The 15946-nt window shown below is 43.3% G+C and overlaps 1 protein-coding gene across 5 annotated transcripts in view; it reads right to left on the bottom strand.

Moving 5' to 3' along the window:
- MAST4 (microtubule associated serine/threonine kinase family member 4) overlaps positions 1-15946 on the bottom strand; it is a 513577-nt gene that overhangs the window by 121313 nt on the left and 376318 nt on the right. For all 5 annotated transcript variants that reach the window (XM_066602813.1, XM_066602814.1, XM_066602816.1 and 2 more), the window contains one exon: positions 3303-3391. In XM_066602813.1, coding sequence (XP_066458910.1) covers positions 3303-3391 — 89 coding nt within the window. The remainder of the gene's footprint in view (positions 1-3302; positions 3392-15946) is intronic.

Below are 15946 nucleotides of genomic sequence, written 5' to 3'. Positions count from 1 at the left end.
TGCCGCTGATCACGATGAATAGCTTAAAGCAAGATGAAAGTAATTAGGAGTCTGATTGGGTATGAGCTGTGTTATTATATCTCCTCCTTGACAGAAAGTCTTGGTGATGGATCTCTTTCTGCACTGCATATGATATAAAGGGAAAGTTCCAATGAGCAGGTAACCAAGCACTAATAATACGGCTGGTCACATATAAATCGTAAGATATAAAATTCACGTAGTCAATGCAGCATATATGGGCGAGCAAAAAAAATTGGAGATTTTCTATTTTCTTCTCCTCTGCACCATTCATATATAAAAACTATATTCGGAATTCTAATGGTTGCTTCTTACAGTACTTTGGTAGAGCGGAGATTGATCATAAAACAAAAAATTTAGGAGGCCTTTTGAAGGTTGTCCATTGGAGGACAATGCCATATGCCAAAATGGTAGTTGACAATTGGTAGATCTCTGCCATGATCTGTGACCATGGCATCTAAAGATAATGTGCACACCCTTGCTTATAAATCTGCAAGTAGACACAAAAATGTACAAGGAAAAATTAGAAAAGGGTTGAAAAACTTTGATAAAACGAGCCTCGTTCACAATGCCTGAAGCCAGTCTACCTTTTCTAACACATTCATATATGTCAGGAAACCCAGAACAGGACTTTTATAAGTGTGGCATATGGCCCGAACACCATATTTTTTTCAAAGCGACCTTCCTGGTCTCGGAACAAAATTTGTCCAGGGATGAAGGGTTGGTTGTTTGGGGGGTTTGTTTGGACTTTGTTTTCTCCTGGGTTGACTGCCAATCCACTTCTTCCCAAGGCCCCTCTTCATACTTCCAATAGGACCGTGAAGTCCCTACATCAGTAATCAGACACTGCATGCTGCTTTCTGATTAGACAATGCTCTGAGCAGCACTGGCCAATGTGTTAAGATTATCGATGCACTACCAGTGCCCATTATGCATTGAGTAGTCTAAGGGCTCATGTCCACGGGGAAAATAGGATTTAGGATCCGCAGCGGATCTCCCGCGCGCGGATCCGCACCCCATAGGGATGCATTGACCACCCGCGGGTACATAAATACCCGCGGATCGTCAATAAAAGTGATTTAAAAAAAAATGGAGCATGAAAAAATCTGGACCATGCTCCATTTTCATGCGGGTCTCCCGCGGGGACGGCTCCCGCGGGCTTCTATTGAAGCCTATGGAAGCCGTCCGGATCCGCGGGAGACCTAAAATAGGAATTTAAAGCATTTACTCACCCGTAGCGGACCGCGAAGCTCTTCTCTTCCTCACCGCCGCATCTCCCTTGCTTCGGCTCGGCGGATGTGCCCGGCACGTCGACGACGTGCCGGCGACGTGCCGCCGGCGTCAGGAATTCATCCGCCGGCCGAAAATGAAGATCCGGCCGTGAGGAACAGCTGACCTTCGTTGCCCGCGCCGGATAGGTAAATTCTTTTAAATTGCTATTTTCGGCGCTCATGTCCGCGGGGCAGGAGGGACCCGCTGTAGATTCTCCATGGAGAATCTGCAGCGGATCTGATTTTCCCCGTGGACATGAGGCCTAAGGCCTCATGTCCACGGGCAAACGAAGAATTAAAATCCGCAGCAGATTTTAACTCTTCTCCTGCACGCGGATCCGCATCCCATAGAGATGCACTGACCACCCGCGGGTAGATAAATACCCGCGTATGGTCAATAAAAGTGATTTAAAAAAAAAATGGAGCATGAAAAAAATCTGGACCATGCTCCATTTTCGTGCTGGTCCCCCACGGGGACGGCTCCCGTGGGCTTCTATTGAAGCCTATGAAAGCCGTCCGGATCCGCGGGAGACAAAAATCAGAATTTACTCACCCGCTCCGGTTCTTCCCTTCGCCGCGGCTCCATCTTCTCTCCGTCGCGGACGGATCTTATTTCTTCGGGCCGGTGATGCGCGAGGCACGCAACCGACGTGCCCTGCGCATCCGCCGAGCCGAAGAAAGAAGATCCGGTCGCGACGGAGAGAAGATGAAGCCGCGGCGAAGGGAAGATCCGGAGCGGGCGAGAGGTAAGTTAATTCTTATTTTAAGCGCTCATGTCCGTGGGGCAGGAGGGACCCGCTACGGATTCTACATGGAGAATCCGTAGCGGGCCTGATTTTCCCCGCGGACATGTGGCCTAAGAATCACTGTGGCCATGTTGGAAGTATGAAACGGTGCCTGAGAAACAAGCAAGCCTGCAGCCGAACTGGAAGAAAAGCCGGCATCAGGTAACATAACTCTCCCCTTCTGGTCCCTGGACATATTTTTCCACAGAATTGGAGGGTCGCTTTAAAGTAATTATGCCAGGAAACATCTACAATAATAAGTCCCTGAATTGAGTGACCAACAGAAAAAAAAACAACATTTCTGTAGTGGTTAGAGAAAACTTTTAGCTGCCAAGAAAGCTGATAGCAAAGATAATTTGTCACTATTTCTCAAGTGTTTTCTGCCAGTTTCACACAAATGTGTTCCAGATCAAAACAGTTACACAGCCGTCAACGCTCAACGCAAGCCACAGCATTGAGAGAGGTTTGTTTACCACTAAATTGATTCTAGCCCCTGTAAAGCCAAGTGGTCTGGTTATGGATCATAAACTCTGAATTGAAAATCTGTTTTTTTTCCGCCTTTGCTGTCCATAAACATCATTAACATTACAATGTCAAATATACAGCTATGGAGAACTGCAGCTTCTGTGCAAAGAGGGCAAACACAGTTTATGCCAACTAAAACGTTACTCTGCATATTCCAAAACAGTCCAGTATGATTAGTGGGCAGGTTAGGAGCTTTACTACCCCACAAATGGGCTAGTGTTGAGCGAAACAAACCAGTAGAAACTTGTTTCAGGTCGAACTTCTAAAAAGTCTTGTTCAGCACAAGCCTGCTTTAAGCAAAGTTCTACCCAAAACAGGGTTCCACTGGTTCGGTACATTCAACACTAGTTCTGAACACTGGTAGGTAACACTGTCTAAATGCCATGAAACCGCTGAGAGTGTTATATAGGGCTTTTATGGCCCTTACACCAGTTATAAAGTTTTTGGAGAACCTCAATTTTGGTTGAAAATTAATTCGCACCAAACCAAATTTTCTGCAGAAGTTCGGTGAACCGGCCTAGCTAAACTTTTTGAAACTTTGCTTATTACTTCACAGAGCCAAAGTAATGGTATTGATAGGCTATAGTCATCCTCATTGTTTTATTCCCTTATCACAATTATAAGTGTTTTTTTATTTTTGCAATAAAGTTAATTTTCAAAAGAAAAGATCCGTGAAGGTCAGATAGGAAAATACTATAGATACCTGTATGAGCAGAGAGGGGAGAATGGGGACGTGGCAGAGCTGGAGATTGGTTGTTGCCAATTAAACTCTTCCTGTTGCTTGTCCTACAACTGGGAAAAGAGAAAGCAATATAAGAAACCAGTTATGTTAAATTACACATTGTAATGCTATAATTCTGTAGAAGGTTATGGATGAGCAGAAAACATTGGGAAAATACTAAATGAAATTTAATATAATGGAAAATACAGAAGGGGTTCCAGGAAATTAGAAACAAGGGTCTACTTGATTTTTCCTCAGAAATAGTGCCACTATTAGCCAAGGGTTGTGTCTGGTATTGCGGCTCATTTTTATTCAAGTGAAGGGGACTGAGCTGAAATACCGGATACATCCAGTGGACACAACACCGTTTCAAGAAGGGCACAAAAAAAAATAAAAAAAGACACTCACTGTAAAGTCACACAATCATTTTAAGCTCGGGTCTGAATACAAAAAATACAAGAGATCAATATATTTTTAAATACAAGGTTATACAAATATCCAGTACTGGATGAAATTACACTAACATGGCTTTACACCATGCTTGTTCAAAATAAAGCTATTTAAAAACCACATACAAAGGAAGAGGAACCAAATGAGACAATAACTTACAAGCAAGTTAGTATTTCTATGGGGTACAGAGGGAACAGTCACACCTGGACTCTGGTGCTCAAAAGGGATGTAAAAATCTTTATACTTATCCCCTATGCTGTGGCTAGAGGATTAGAGTCTGAATGGTTGCAGTTCGACCTGCATAATCACAAAAATGGTGGTCCTTTCAATGGATCAGTCAGTCAGGTAGGTCTGCAGTTGCTCCACTCATATCTATGACATTGATGAACGCAGCCAAGGTCTGTACTCGGCAATCTCCGGAAGTCCTGTAGACATCAATGTAGTGGCAGCAGACATGCGCAACTGCTGCTACATTCAAAAGGGGGCCCAACAGATCCCTCTTCTAGATCTGACCACTGGGATCATCATGATCACAAAAACAGGGTTCCCATATACTCCCGTTTGAATAAAAACGCAGTTGCGCAGCACGTCCACTGCAAATCCATTGAACTCTATAAGACTGCTGGAAATTGTAGGAGTACAACATTTGGATATGTCGATCAGTCCCATAAAGAGAATTGGAGTGGCAGTGAACATGCCCAACTGTTAATTCATTAAAAGAAGACATGAGACCTCTGTTCTTATGATTGTGGTGGTTCCAGCAGTCAGCCGACGCGTGAGACACATATTCCCTATTCTGTAGATAAGGGTTAGGTGCAAAATGTGACACCTTAATGGTTCTTTTACACTGGATGACTGTCGGGCACGCAACAGCCATTCCATGGTTTACTGCCCAACGATCTCTCCTGTGCTTTACACAGGAGCTATAGTGGTTCAATAAATGGCGTGGTAACCCTCTGGCCCGTCTGCCTCCTAAACAGGAGCCACTAAAATAATGAGCGACTCCTGTTTACAAGGCCCGATGGTAACTGGGTTTTTAGTTCTGCTAAAAGTCAAGTGACTTTGACATTCGAGTGATTTTTTGCTCAGTGCCCTCTAAGCAGCCACAAGTATATGGGACAAGTATCGTCCAAATTTGCAGTTTCTGGAGAGAATTGGGGTGATCATCGCCCTGTGTAAAGGTACTTTTAGGAGGTGCAAAAGGCCTGTTTGCCTCAAAAGAAAAATAAAATGGCGACTAGCAGGCAATAGCATGAGAAGTTTGCACAATGCGTAATTGCATTCCTTGACCAACCATTGCTGTACATACAATACATTCCAACATACTCTTTAAATAGCAGATTCCAGCTAATATTGCTTCACTTGTTCGAAGTCATTACAATCAGCCCCCTTAATATATGTACCCCTATTACATTTAAATCCTCCCGAAATATTCCCGTTTATGGGAGTCTAAAATAATTCCGTTCAAGCAATAGAAAAAAATGGAAAAAAAAAAAATCAGACCAACACAATTCGTTGACCTTCAGTCTGGGAATAAAAGCTACAAGGACTATTATACTCCACTTGCCTAGTAATCAGGCTGGCTTCATGCTACGTAAGAGACAAATCTGCCCAGACTATATGCCCTGCCAGGACAGCTCTCCCCAAGCGCAGTCTATGTTTCCCTTTCACGTTTAATCAACGGCACGTTTTTTAGCAGAAGTGCCAAATCCGCAACGGGCAATGAAGACCAAGATATATTTTCAATTGCCACTTCAGACCAGAGGATAAATATTTCATGGCCTATGCAAATCTTCACGCTGTTATTCACATCGGCAGCAATGAAGAGCAGCGACTTATCAAAAACGTGATGATCCAGTAATTACAAATTTAATTGTTGAGAAACATTTCGCATCTGTGTCTTTTATAAAGAGGAAAGACAATTTGTACCCAAACAAACATATCAAATTATCAACAATATTGTATATGATCATTATCTGTGTGTGGCAGCTAGCAGCGTGATAAAGCAAACTAAATTAAAACTGAAAGACGCTGAATTGTATCTTACGGCTGCAAAAAGGGTTGTTTTTTTTGTTTCTTTGTTCATAATTACTTCATGATGCAATTAAAGGGACACTAAATATAAAAAATGCCGCCCTCCCCAGCCCGCAAAAAAAAATTAAAAAATCCCAGCTCTTCTTCCCTTGATCTCTTCTTTTTCCTTTGATCGCATTTTGCCTCGAATACCAAAACTGAGAACTAATGGTTCTTTCACATGGAACGATCATAGTGAAGAAGTATTGTTGGATTGTGTGACAAGAATTGTTTAATGTATACAAGGCCAACAATTGGACGACGAATGAGAATTTGTTTGCTTCTGGTTCATTTTATGCAATCGCACGTTGTTTCATGTGAACAGCGATCATTTGTGAACGTTCGCGGTTCCATTGAATGGGGACGACTAAACGATTTTCTTATGTCTATTCTAAACAAAATTGCAAGCGATTTATCTGTCTGTACAAACAGGGTGCATGAGCGAACGAGCAAACTGTGTCATCATTCGCTTGTGCTAATGACTTAGGGCTCCATGTAAAAGGAGACTTAATTAAAAAATTCTTCTCTACTTGGGTCAGGACAGTCCTGTCCACCATCCGTCTGCCTGTATCTGGAAAACAACTGGCTGCAGAAGGAGCCTTCTGCCTCTGCCCAGTCTGCAGTTGGAAACATAGGTTGTTAATCCACATTATGTTCCTTAGCCAAAAATGGAATAGCCCATCAATGTCATCAATCCCTTTAAGCGACACATAATTTCAGTGACCCCCAAATAATAGCTCAGGAGCTTTATGTTGTCCTCAAGTTTTCTGTATGGGATCCCTAAGCTATTGATAAGTTCAATCAACCACAATGAGATTAGAAATACTAGAAATGTGTTAAACCTAGAAACCAGGGTTTAGTAACCTACAGCTAGAGGTAGACCTCATGCCCCTCTGTGCTTGGCATATATCACTGCCAGCTGAACGTTTTCTAAGTGACATCTTCCCTTTGGTTGTTTAATAAGCTCTTTTTCAGGATGTTCTGAACATATCGAGCTGTCATTGTCCCTCGTACCACTACTGGGGGTGACCGCTGTTGTATACGATGGCCCCCCCCTAGACCATCACACCAGCAGTAGGGACAATGTGCCGCTCCACAGCAAAGGCACGTTTCAGATGGTCTCCAAACACGAACAATACCATCATCAGTGCCCAAACTAAACCTGGATTAATCGCTGAAGACAACCCAGTTCCACTCTGTAGTAGTCCAGTTGCATTGTTCACGACAACATTGCAAACGGAAGTGACAGGTAACAATAGTGACAGGTAACTATAGTGACAGGTAACTATAGTGACAGGTAACTATAGTGACAGGTAACTATAGTGACAGGTAACTATAGTGACAGGTAACTATAGTGACAGGTAACTATAGTGACAGGTAACTATAGTGACAGGTAACTATAGTGACAGGTAACTATAGTGACAGGTAACTATAGTGACAGGTAACTATAGTAACACCTATCTCTGGATGGCGGACAAGACAGTCGGAGCTGCTCGTGCTTGTTAGATGATCCTCTCTACTGGTAGTCAGTCAATGACGTCCTGAGCCCAGTCACCTTGTGTGCATGCTTTTGTACATCCACTAGTCCCAACCCACCAAAGAAAGAGAGAGAGATTCAATGAAAATCAAAATTTTAGCGGTTAAGGCACAATGGCCCTTCAGGGCAACAATATTAGAGAGCCGTTGGCTGACATCTACCACCACTGACCCTCCAGAGCACATGCTTGCTCAGCTGAGTGTGCATATATTCTCAATGGGGAGAGATGTCTAGGAGCAGCTGAGAGCAAAAGGATCGAGCGTGTTGAAACCCAACTGTCCGATTCATTTCTCCAATGACCTCTACCATTGCCAGAGATTTGGGAAGTCCCCTATATACTTTAGAAAACTGTCCGATCCTACCAAAATTGACCGCGTCGGCCGACATAAATCTACCCTATATGGTCAGCTTCATGTTACCAACTAAATGGACCATGATTAATCACACTTTCTAGGACTAAGTCTAGTTTGAGTATCATCGTGTTGTAGGTAGTATCTGGGCCAGAGCAAGGGGTAGGCAGCATAAGAAGCCACCTAGGGCACCACTGAGGGGGCTCAATTAATGAATTTTAAAAAAGAAGAAAAATGCTTTTAAAATTTCTTTGTACAGCCAATTGTGTCTAAGCGGCTCAAAAATCTACAGGTACACATAGCTCCATAAAACTACACGTACTGCCCCATACAAGTCCCATTCTGTGCCATATGAATCACTGTATGACTCGAAACATGTAAGAGAATTAATACTTTTTCTGTATTATGATTTTCATTTTGATATAATGCTTTATGGAAAAATACTAATCTATAAATTAAATTTTAAGTCGTTCTTAAAGGTACAGCAGACCGCTCCATACTCCAGTGAGTTCTAAGTACAAATAAGACATGACAATTTACAGTATATACAGAAAAGTATAGTACATAAGGAAAACTGGCTTTCTTTGTACATATGCAACATGCACGCCCTAGACTTAATAATCGATGGTGCCACTAGCAATAAAGACAAAAGAGCCTGTAAATCTCATATGCTACTTTGTGAACAGCTTGCAGACATTAGATATACCCAGCAGACTTGGTCATGAAATGAATCTTTGTAAACCATATGGGTTCACATTAAAAAAAAAAAAAAAGATTAAGCGCTATTCTTCTTTTTCTTTTAATGCAAATCGTCTCAAATGCTATCAAGCTTCAGAAAGCTTAGAAAAAATAAAAAAATAAAAAGGGCAAAACTGATTCTATATATTTGTATACACACAGCTGAGAACCGGCGTGCAATGTGTCCTTGAAAAGCTACATAATTTGCAATTTTCATCTCTATTTTCATTTTCAGAATTTTGAATTCTAAAATTAATGATATCCTTGGCTTCCCAAGCAGTAAATTATACAGGATGCAAAATGAAGACTAAAAACACAATACAGGACCTTGGTCTGAGAATGAGGTTGATCAAGACCTCGAAATGCATTTCCAAGCAGAGAGTGATCTGAAAACTCATTGTTCATCAGCCTTCCGATTTTGGAGGTTCTCCAAGTAAACTGTGTATTACGGAACATCTACCTGGCAAGCTCAAGCGCTTCCTTGTCATTTTGTGTTTGCTTTCTTTTTGCTTCTGCGTCTGGACTGACTGTTCAGTACCAAGCCGGTCTATGTAATATAGTATATAGTGCAGCCGGAAATATAAGGACGTGTTTACACAGTTTCAACTATCAGATCCATGTTGACTTTTTCCAACATGCATCCAACAGTTTAAACCACTGTAGAAATTCTGAGGCTGAGCCTTGGAGTTCAGCGGCAGATTTTCATGTTGACTCGCTCATGGATTTGGCACCAGTCAACGGGCAAATCTGCATGCGGTCACTGAAGCAATTTCCCTGCGGATATTGTGCAAAAACTGCATTAAGAACTGACATATCAATTCTTTTTTTCCGTAACACGGATTTCAAAATCTGCACTGTATGAACTATAGCATGGATTTAGTTGGTAATGGGATTCCCTTAAAGCAGATTGGCATATACAACATCCCACCAAGCTTCATAGGATTGCTCAGAGACACACAGGGGACTCTGCACAGCCCTCAGCACATGAGGACGCTCATAGTTCAGGTCGAGAGACCTGCAGTCAGGCAAGGATACGCACCCGTATTGCGGGTGCATAAGTGCAGCTTCAGGGGTTGTCCCGCGGCAGCAAGTGGGTCTATACACTTCTGTATGGCCATATTAATGCACTTTGTAATGTACATTGTGCATTAATTATGAGCCATACAGAAGTTATAAGACGTTTTTCACTTACCTGCTCCGTTGCTAGCGTCCTCGTTTCCATGGAGGCCGTCTAATTTTCGGCGTCTAATGGCCAAATTAGACGCGCTTGCGCAGTCCGGGTCTTCTTCTTTCTTCAATGGGGCCGCTCGTGCTGGATGCCAGCTCCTTGTAGCTCCGCCCCGTCACGTGCCGATTCCAGCCAATAAGGAGGCTGGAATCGGCAATGGACCACACAGAAGCCCTGCGGTCCACCGAGGGTGAAGATCCCGGCGGCCATCTTCAGCAGGTAAGTAAGAAGTCACCGGAGCGCGGGGATTCAGGTAAGCACTCTCCGGTGTTCTTTTTTAACCCCTGCATCGGGGTTGTCTCGCGCCGACCGGGGGGGGGGGGGGGTTGAAAAAAAAAAAAAAACCGTTTCGGCGTGGGACAACCCCTTTAATGCCCCGACCAGGCTGTTAGAATTGCTTGCAGAATTAAATTTCAGTCCCAAAATGGGAATTGATAGGGATATAATAAAGTATATAGGGCAATTGCCAAAGATCTCTTTTGACCCTTTCCAATCCAATTAGTATCCTGGGAGCTTACTCTTTTTCTGCCATTATACAACAGCGCTATATGCTGACTGAAGCCAGTACTGCATGAGGTGGCACGTTGGATAGGCTTCGACAGCTGAGAGGCTGGCAATATACAGTAAGACAATCCTGACAGATGTCTTCCAACATCAGAGCTGTACAGCCTTAAATCATAATCTCTTCAGAGGTCAGACAGTGGATTGGAAAGGGTTAAAGCTGCATTTAAAGGGGTTGTAAACTATTGCTGGCCTATATTCAGGGTGAGTCCTCAATAATAGATCAGCGAGTGTCTACTGGCCAGCATCCCCGTTGATCAGCTATTCACTGGGTGGGTGTGCTCATGCACAGAGCTGATTTCTGCAAGAAGCAGCCAGCTCCATTCTCACTGCAGTGCCCAGGCTTTATATTACAGGCAAAGTTCTAATTGAAGTGAATGGGAACTTGGCCGGTAACAGCAAGCCTTTGCCACTGCAGTGAGAATGGAGCTGTCTGCTTCTTGCAGAAATCAGCTCAGTGCATGAGTGCATTCAGCTCATCAAAGGTTTCCTGTGCTGATCTACAATTGATGGCCTATCCTGTTGATAGGCCATCAATAGTTTACAACTGGACAACTCCTTTAAGATGCCCATACAGCTTCAATAGCTGTTCGACTGACAGGTATTTCTCCTGGCTCCCCCAAAGCACATGAACGCTTGGCCTAGCATTCCTGTGTTTTCAATAAGCATGGGAGTAATAAAGCCCCTTTTACAAGGGCCGATAATTGGACCCAAATGGTGCTCAATCATCAGCCCATCTCAATATGACAGCAATAAGGTAATGAAAGAGCAAACTCATGTGTCAGTGGATTGGAAATGTTTAGCAGGCATAAAAATGATGGCTGGTAGCAGGTCTATGGAGTTGGTAAGCCAAACCTCAGACATCAACGGCCCAATTCTCCCAGACGCCAAGTCCTTCATATATAACCAAAATGGTATTAGGCTTTTTTCAGGAAGAAGCAGCATAAGGATACTGAGTCTAATGGAGAGGAAAGGATTTCCTATTGCAGTTTCCACATCCTAGTTAGCAATGTTTTTGATAAAAAGGGGCTTAGATGAGTGGAACATATATTTATACGACATCTCAAAACTTTCCTAAATTCCTATGAAAGGAAATATGCAATAAGCCGAGTTGGTAGATTTCTACCAACGCCATTAAAATGGGACTCCCAACTCTGACCGGTCCGAAAGACATTCCCCTCCAGTAAGAGGTGCTGCCAATTATGGGGACAAACAAGTGCAGTAACAATCATTCCTCCTGAGCAGCAGTAAGGGGTGCCAATCAACATGATATTTGATGATAGGCACTCATCATGAAGGGCTAATTCTCGGCACTGCTAGATAGCTCTGGAGGCGGCTTATTTCCAGGGGGAACAGAAGGATCGGGCTTTGAAATTCAAAGTGCCCAACCGTTCTTTTCCCCATCATCTGTCAGGGAAGAGTCGGGGAGGCCCCATATACAGAAATCAGAGGTTCAGACAACTTTTCCCTAATGTGCATGGAGGCCTTTATAGATATATGCTGATGGTATACCTATTAAAATACCAAGAACATGTCAATTCTCTATAAAAGCAATGTCAGAGACAGTTCAAGTGACTAGGAAGGAAAAGGAGAACAAACCACTCATTATGTACAGCTCTCGGCTGACAGACATGTTAAGACAATGCAGTGATATCAACCAAGGGGGGAATGGGTGGGATGTGGAAACTGCACTACATGCTTTTATTTGCTAAATACAGGAGAAACCATGTAATTAACAAATGGAAACAATGGAGTCGGATCAAAAGAACTTCACAACTGCTCGGGGTTCTTGAGAATGAACAACAGGCAATGACGGCTTTCCTGAAGTATTAAGCAATTACAGAGGAACGACTTTCTCAGACTGGTTGAGTGAGTAAAGCAGGAGACATTTACATTGGAACTCAGCCAGCACTTTATCATTAGAATGACATTGTCCGCATGGGTCCAGCAGTGAGAAACTGTGCAGCTTTAATTAAATTTACCTGTTTGCAAAAAAGTTTAAAAAAAAGACAAAACAATGGAGCGGATCTTTGGAATATACAGTGACACTGCTTTTCTATAGGTAACTTTACAAGGGGCGACTATTGTCTGAATAATCCAAGGAAACCGTTAATTCGAGTGATAAACCATACTGTGAACCAGCAGGGCACTGGGCAAGAAATTGCTCACTTTTCGGAATCGTTGGGTTTTTAGCGCAAATAAAAACCAAAGGAACGGTAAGCCCCGTAAACAGGCAGTCGTTCATCTATGAGTGACTGCCTATTTGCAGTGAATAGAGACGGGCACCTCCATTCCTGTGTAAAGTGCTTGATAGTCGTACCGTATAAAGGTACATTTAGGCTTTCTACTGCCAATATTCGAGCCAGAGCTGTACAATCCAATACAGTGACCCATGGGGGGGGGGGTCTCACACAGATGGATTCTAATTGTGGAATGCGCAATCGCTGTCCGTGTGGAGGATCTGCTGCAAAATGCAAGGACATGATTTTCCCTTACCACTCGCAAATACTCACAAGTAGAAGAAAAATCGCACCATGCTCTATTTTGTCGCAGGCGGCCTCCATTGAAGTCAATATTAATTGCATATGGGCTGAAGGTACCACCGTCACTTAGCGGCGGCATGGGAAATGCAAACAAAAAAAAAAGAAAAACTGTACTGCGTATGACCACTTGCGAGCTGCCGCGGTCATCCGCAATAGAGGAAAATCAGGTACGCAGTACAGCCAGCCAGACTCACAGCTAAAATCCGCTGCAAGCCTCCTGCATGCAGAAGCCGACCCATTTGTGTGACCCCGACCATAGGCTTCTTCTGACATGTCCGTGTTAGTAAATACTTGCATAAAACTGTGTGTTCTTCTGCTCTCTCTCCAGGCTAGAAGTATCACACCGTGTAAGGACTCACTCCTTCGGCAAGGGGAATGGTAACACCCAATGCATAAATATTCAGAAGGAACAACAGAGGATGAGAAATAGATGCCGCACAAGTGCCATTTCATGAAGAATGCAAGTGTCTACCTACTGAAACAGACATGTCAGAGCGGTGACAGCTCCTCTAGAATATCCTCTTACAAACAGACCAAGCTGCTACACTGCTCTGGATACAAGCTACTCCTAGGATGAAACCTACTCTCCACCTCCCACTACTCCTTACAGAACAATATCCCCATCCCGGTCTTCTTACCTAGTCTCTTAAGTCATGCTGATGAATATTGTACACATTTCAGAGACTGCATCTATAGCAATATTGCAAATCTTAGACAAATGCATTCAGGCTGAATACCAAAGAACGCCACCAACCCAAGGAAACACGAAGTCAAACTGAAGTACAAACTAATACACAGTATTGAGAAGAAGTGAAGGCCAATAAGAGTGCTACTACACGGGTGCTAGCGTCGCCACTAACACTCACTATGTGCTCTTAGTTGCCAGATTATACCTGAACTTGCAACTTCAGCCCCAACTCGCATGCACTCGTGGCAGCTGCCTATGTAATAGCATCCTTAAAAGGGGTGCGGACGGGGTGGATTTGCCGTGGAATTTCTGTGGAGACCCTTCGCATTTCTACTGCATTTACAGTGGCAGCAAGGTGGATGAGATTTTGAAAATCCCATCCACAAGCTGCAGAAATAATCAGCTCAAAACCCATGCGGAAATTAGCATGTGGTGCGGAATTCAGTGCTGCAGCATCTCAATTTTATAGCAGTTTCCACTGCGAGAGGGTGAATTCCGCACAGGAATATGCGATAAAAGCAAATGAGAATTGTCTCATTTAAAAGGAGCCTAAGGCCTCCTTAACACGACTGCATGCATTTTTAGGGCCGCCCGTGCACGCGGTAAAATCACAAATGAATAGCCATGATCAAGTCCCGATCTTTAGCTGCGTATTTTCTGACGTTCACAGGGCCGGCTGCGCATCGGTAAAAAAACCCAAAAAAACGCAGCAGTGCGGAAATACAGTGATCGGCAGAAATCCTTAGAATATTTAAGCATTAGTAGTCAGTCAGCAGTCTTCTTTTCCCAGCAATGGATGAAGCTAAACTCCCTCCCCCTCCCGTTTTTTCCAGCTCCCATAGGGATCTATGGGAGCTTCCAGCATATCTCTACCAAAGATAGGACAAGACCTGGCTTTAGACGCAGCGTATAAAATCAGCAACAGTCTTCAATGCGCTATTTTTGCTGGAGCGATTTTTCCACGTGGCTCCAATGCGCTCATCTGAATGAATACATTGGAATCCAATGCTTTAGATGGATGCGATTTTTGACCAAGTTTTGAATGCAGCTAAATGACTGCGTATATACGGTCGTGTGAATAAGGCCTACGAGCGCCTTCACTCAGCATTTTTCATTTTTCAACTGCATATTTAAATAGCCACCAAGTTCTGCTAAGGATTTTTTTCCCCCACAAACACTCTCTCGGGCCTCATGGTCTCAAGAATAAAGTTTTGCTTCTGTAAAAGCTTCGAATTAATCTGTGTTGGCACTTAGTTTAGGGTTTTCGTCTCTCTGCTCTGTTTTTGGAGGAGCGAAAAAATGAAATAAAAAATGCAACACAATGGTTCTGTTTTTCCCCCATTGATTTCAATGAGGTTTCAAAAAAAAAAAAAGGAAAGGCTCTTTTTGCTTCCATTCCGTCGGGTTCCCATTTTTTGGGGCAGACTGCGTTATTTTTCCACCGAAAAAGCAGAGACATAACGAAATGGAAGCAACAGGAAGCCTTTCTGTTTTTTGAAACCCAATTGAAATCAATGGCACAAATAACAGATCCATTGAGTTCAGTTTTATTTCAATGTTTCTCCTCCAAAAATGGAGCAGAGACAGAAACCTTGAACTTCCCCCTAACTCAGGTGTGAAAGCAGTCTTTCAACTGAGCCATAATAGTATCTGTAGACTTCTATGGGGTCTTTCTGTACCTCTGTATGCCTTTGGTATCATAGGTAGACAGCAATCTCATTCCATATTCTAGCTGACATCATATTACAGGGCTATTCGCTCCTAGAAGTCATGCTCCATAGCACACACCATGCAAAGGAACTATGTATGAGGCTGGCTGCACATGGAAGGGTCGGATTCCAGATGTGGGAGCCCACAGCGGGATCAGGCTCTGTACCTGGATGGCAATCCTGCATACCTGGTCTTTCCTGTGTTGCATAAAACCGTGACGGCTCACCGTCAGTCATTCGCACTACAGATTTTTTTTTAATATTTGTTTTTCCCATGCTGTCTGTAATGTTAGTTGTGCATGGGCTGCAGGTCGGACGGCTTTCATTGACTTAAAAAATAGAATATGCTGCTATTTTTTCTCTGCTCGCAGAAATCGCAATTCCTTTTTGTGAGTGTGAAGGAAAAAGCGATTTTCCATAGGATGTTCTGAATGGTATTTTCTGCAGATCCTCCATGCGGATGCCGACCCCGGGTTCTGCAGCAAATATCCGTTCGTGTGCAGCCGGCCTAAAACATGGCCGATGCTTTGTAGCACCGCAGAAGAAAACTTCAGTCACCTGTAACTGACCCAATTCTTTACACAGTCCTGTACCAGCTTTCGGTCTGCCCTAGCTTGTTTTGCCTGGAAATTAAAATGGGCGGAAATTAAATCACTAATAGATAAGCAAATAGAAAAAAATAAATCCAGTCTCTTGTGTTTTCTGCACAGTAAACTGTTCACAGGGAGTGCCTCAGGAAATGAACGGAC

This window comes from Eleutherodactylus coqui, chromosome 5 (assembly GCF_035609145.1).
Source record: "Eleutherodactylus coqui strain aEleCoq1 chromosome 5, aEleCoq1.hap1, whole genome shotgun sequence".
Taxonomy (NCBI): domain Eukaryota; kingdom Metazoa; phylum Chordata; class Amphibia; order Anura; family Eleutherodactylidae; genus Eleutherodactylus; species Eleutherodactylus coqui.
Note: the sequence above shows the minus strand (reverse complement) of the source record. Positions and strands in the feature narration are given on the sequence as shown.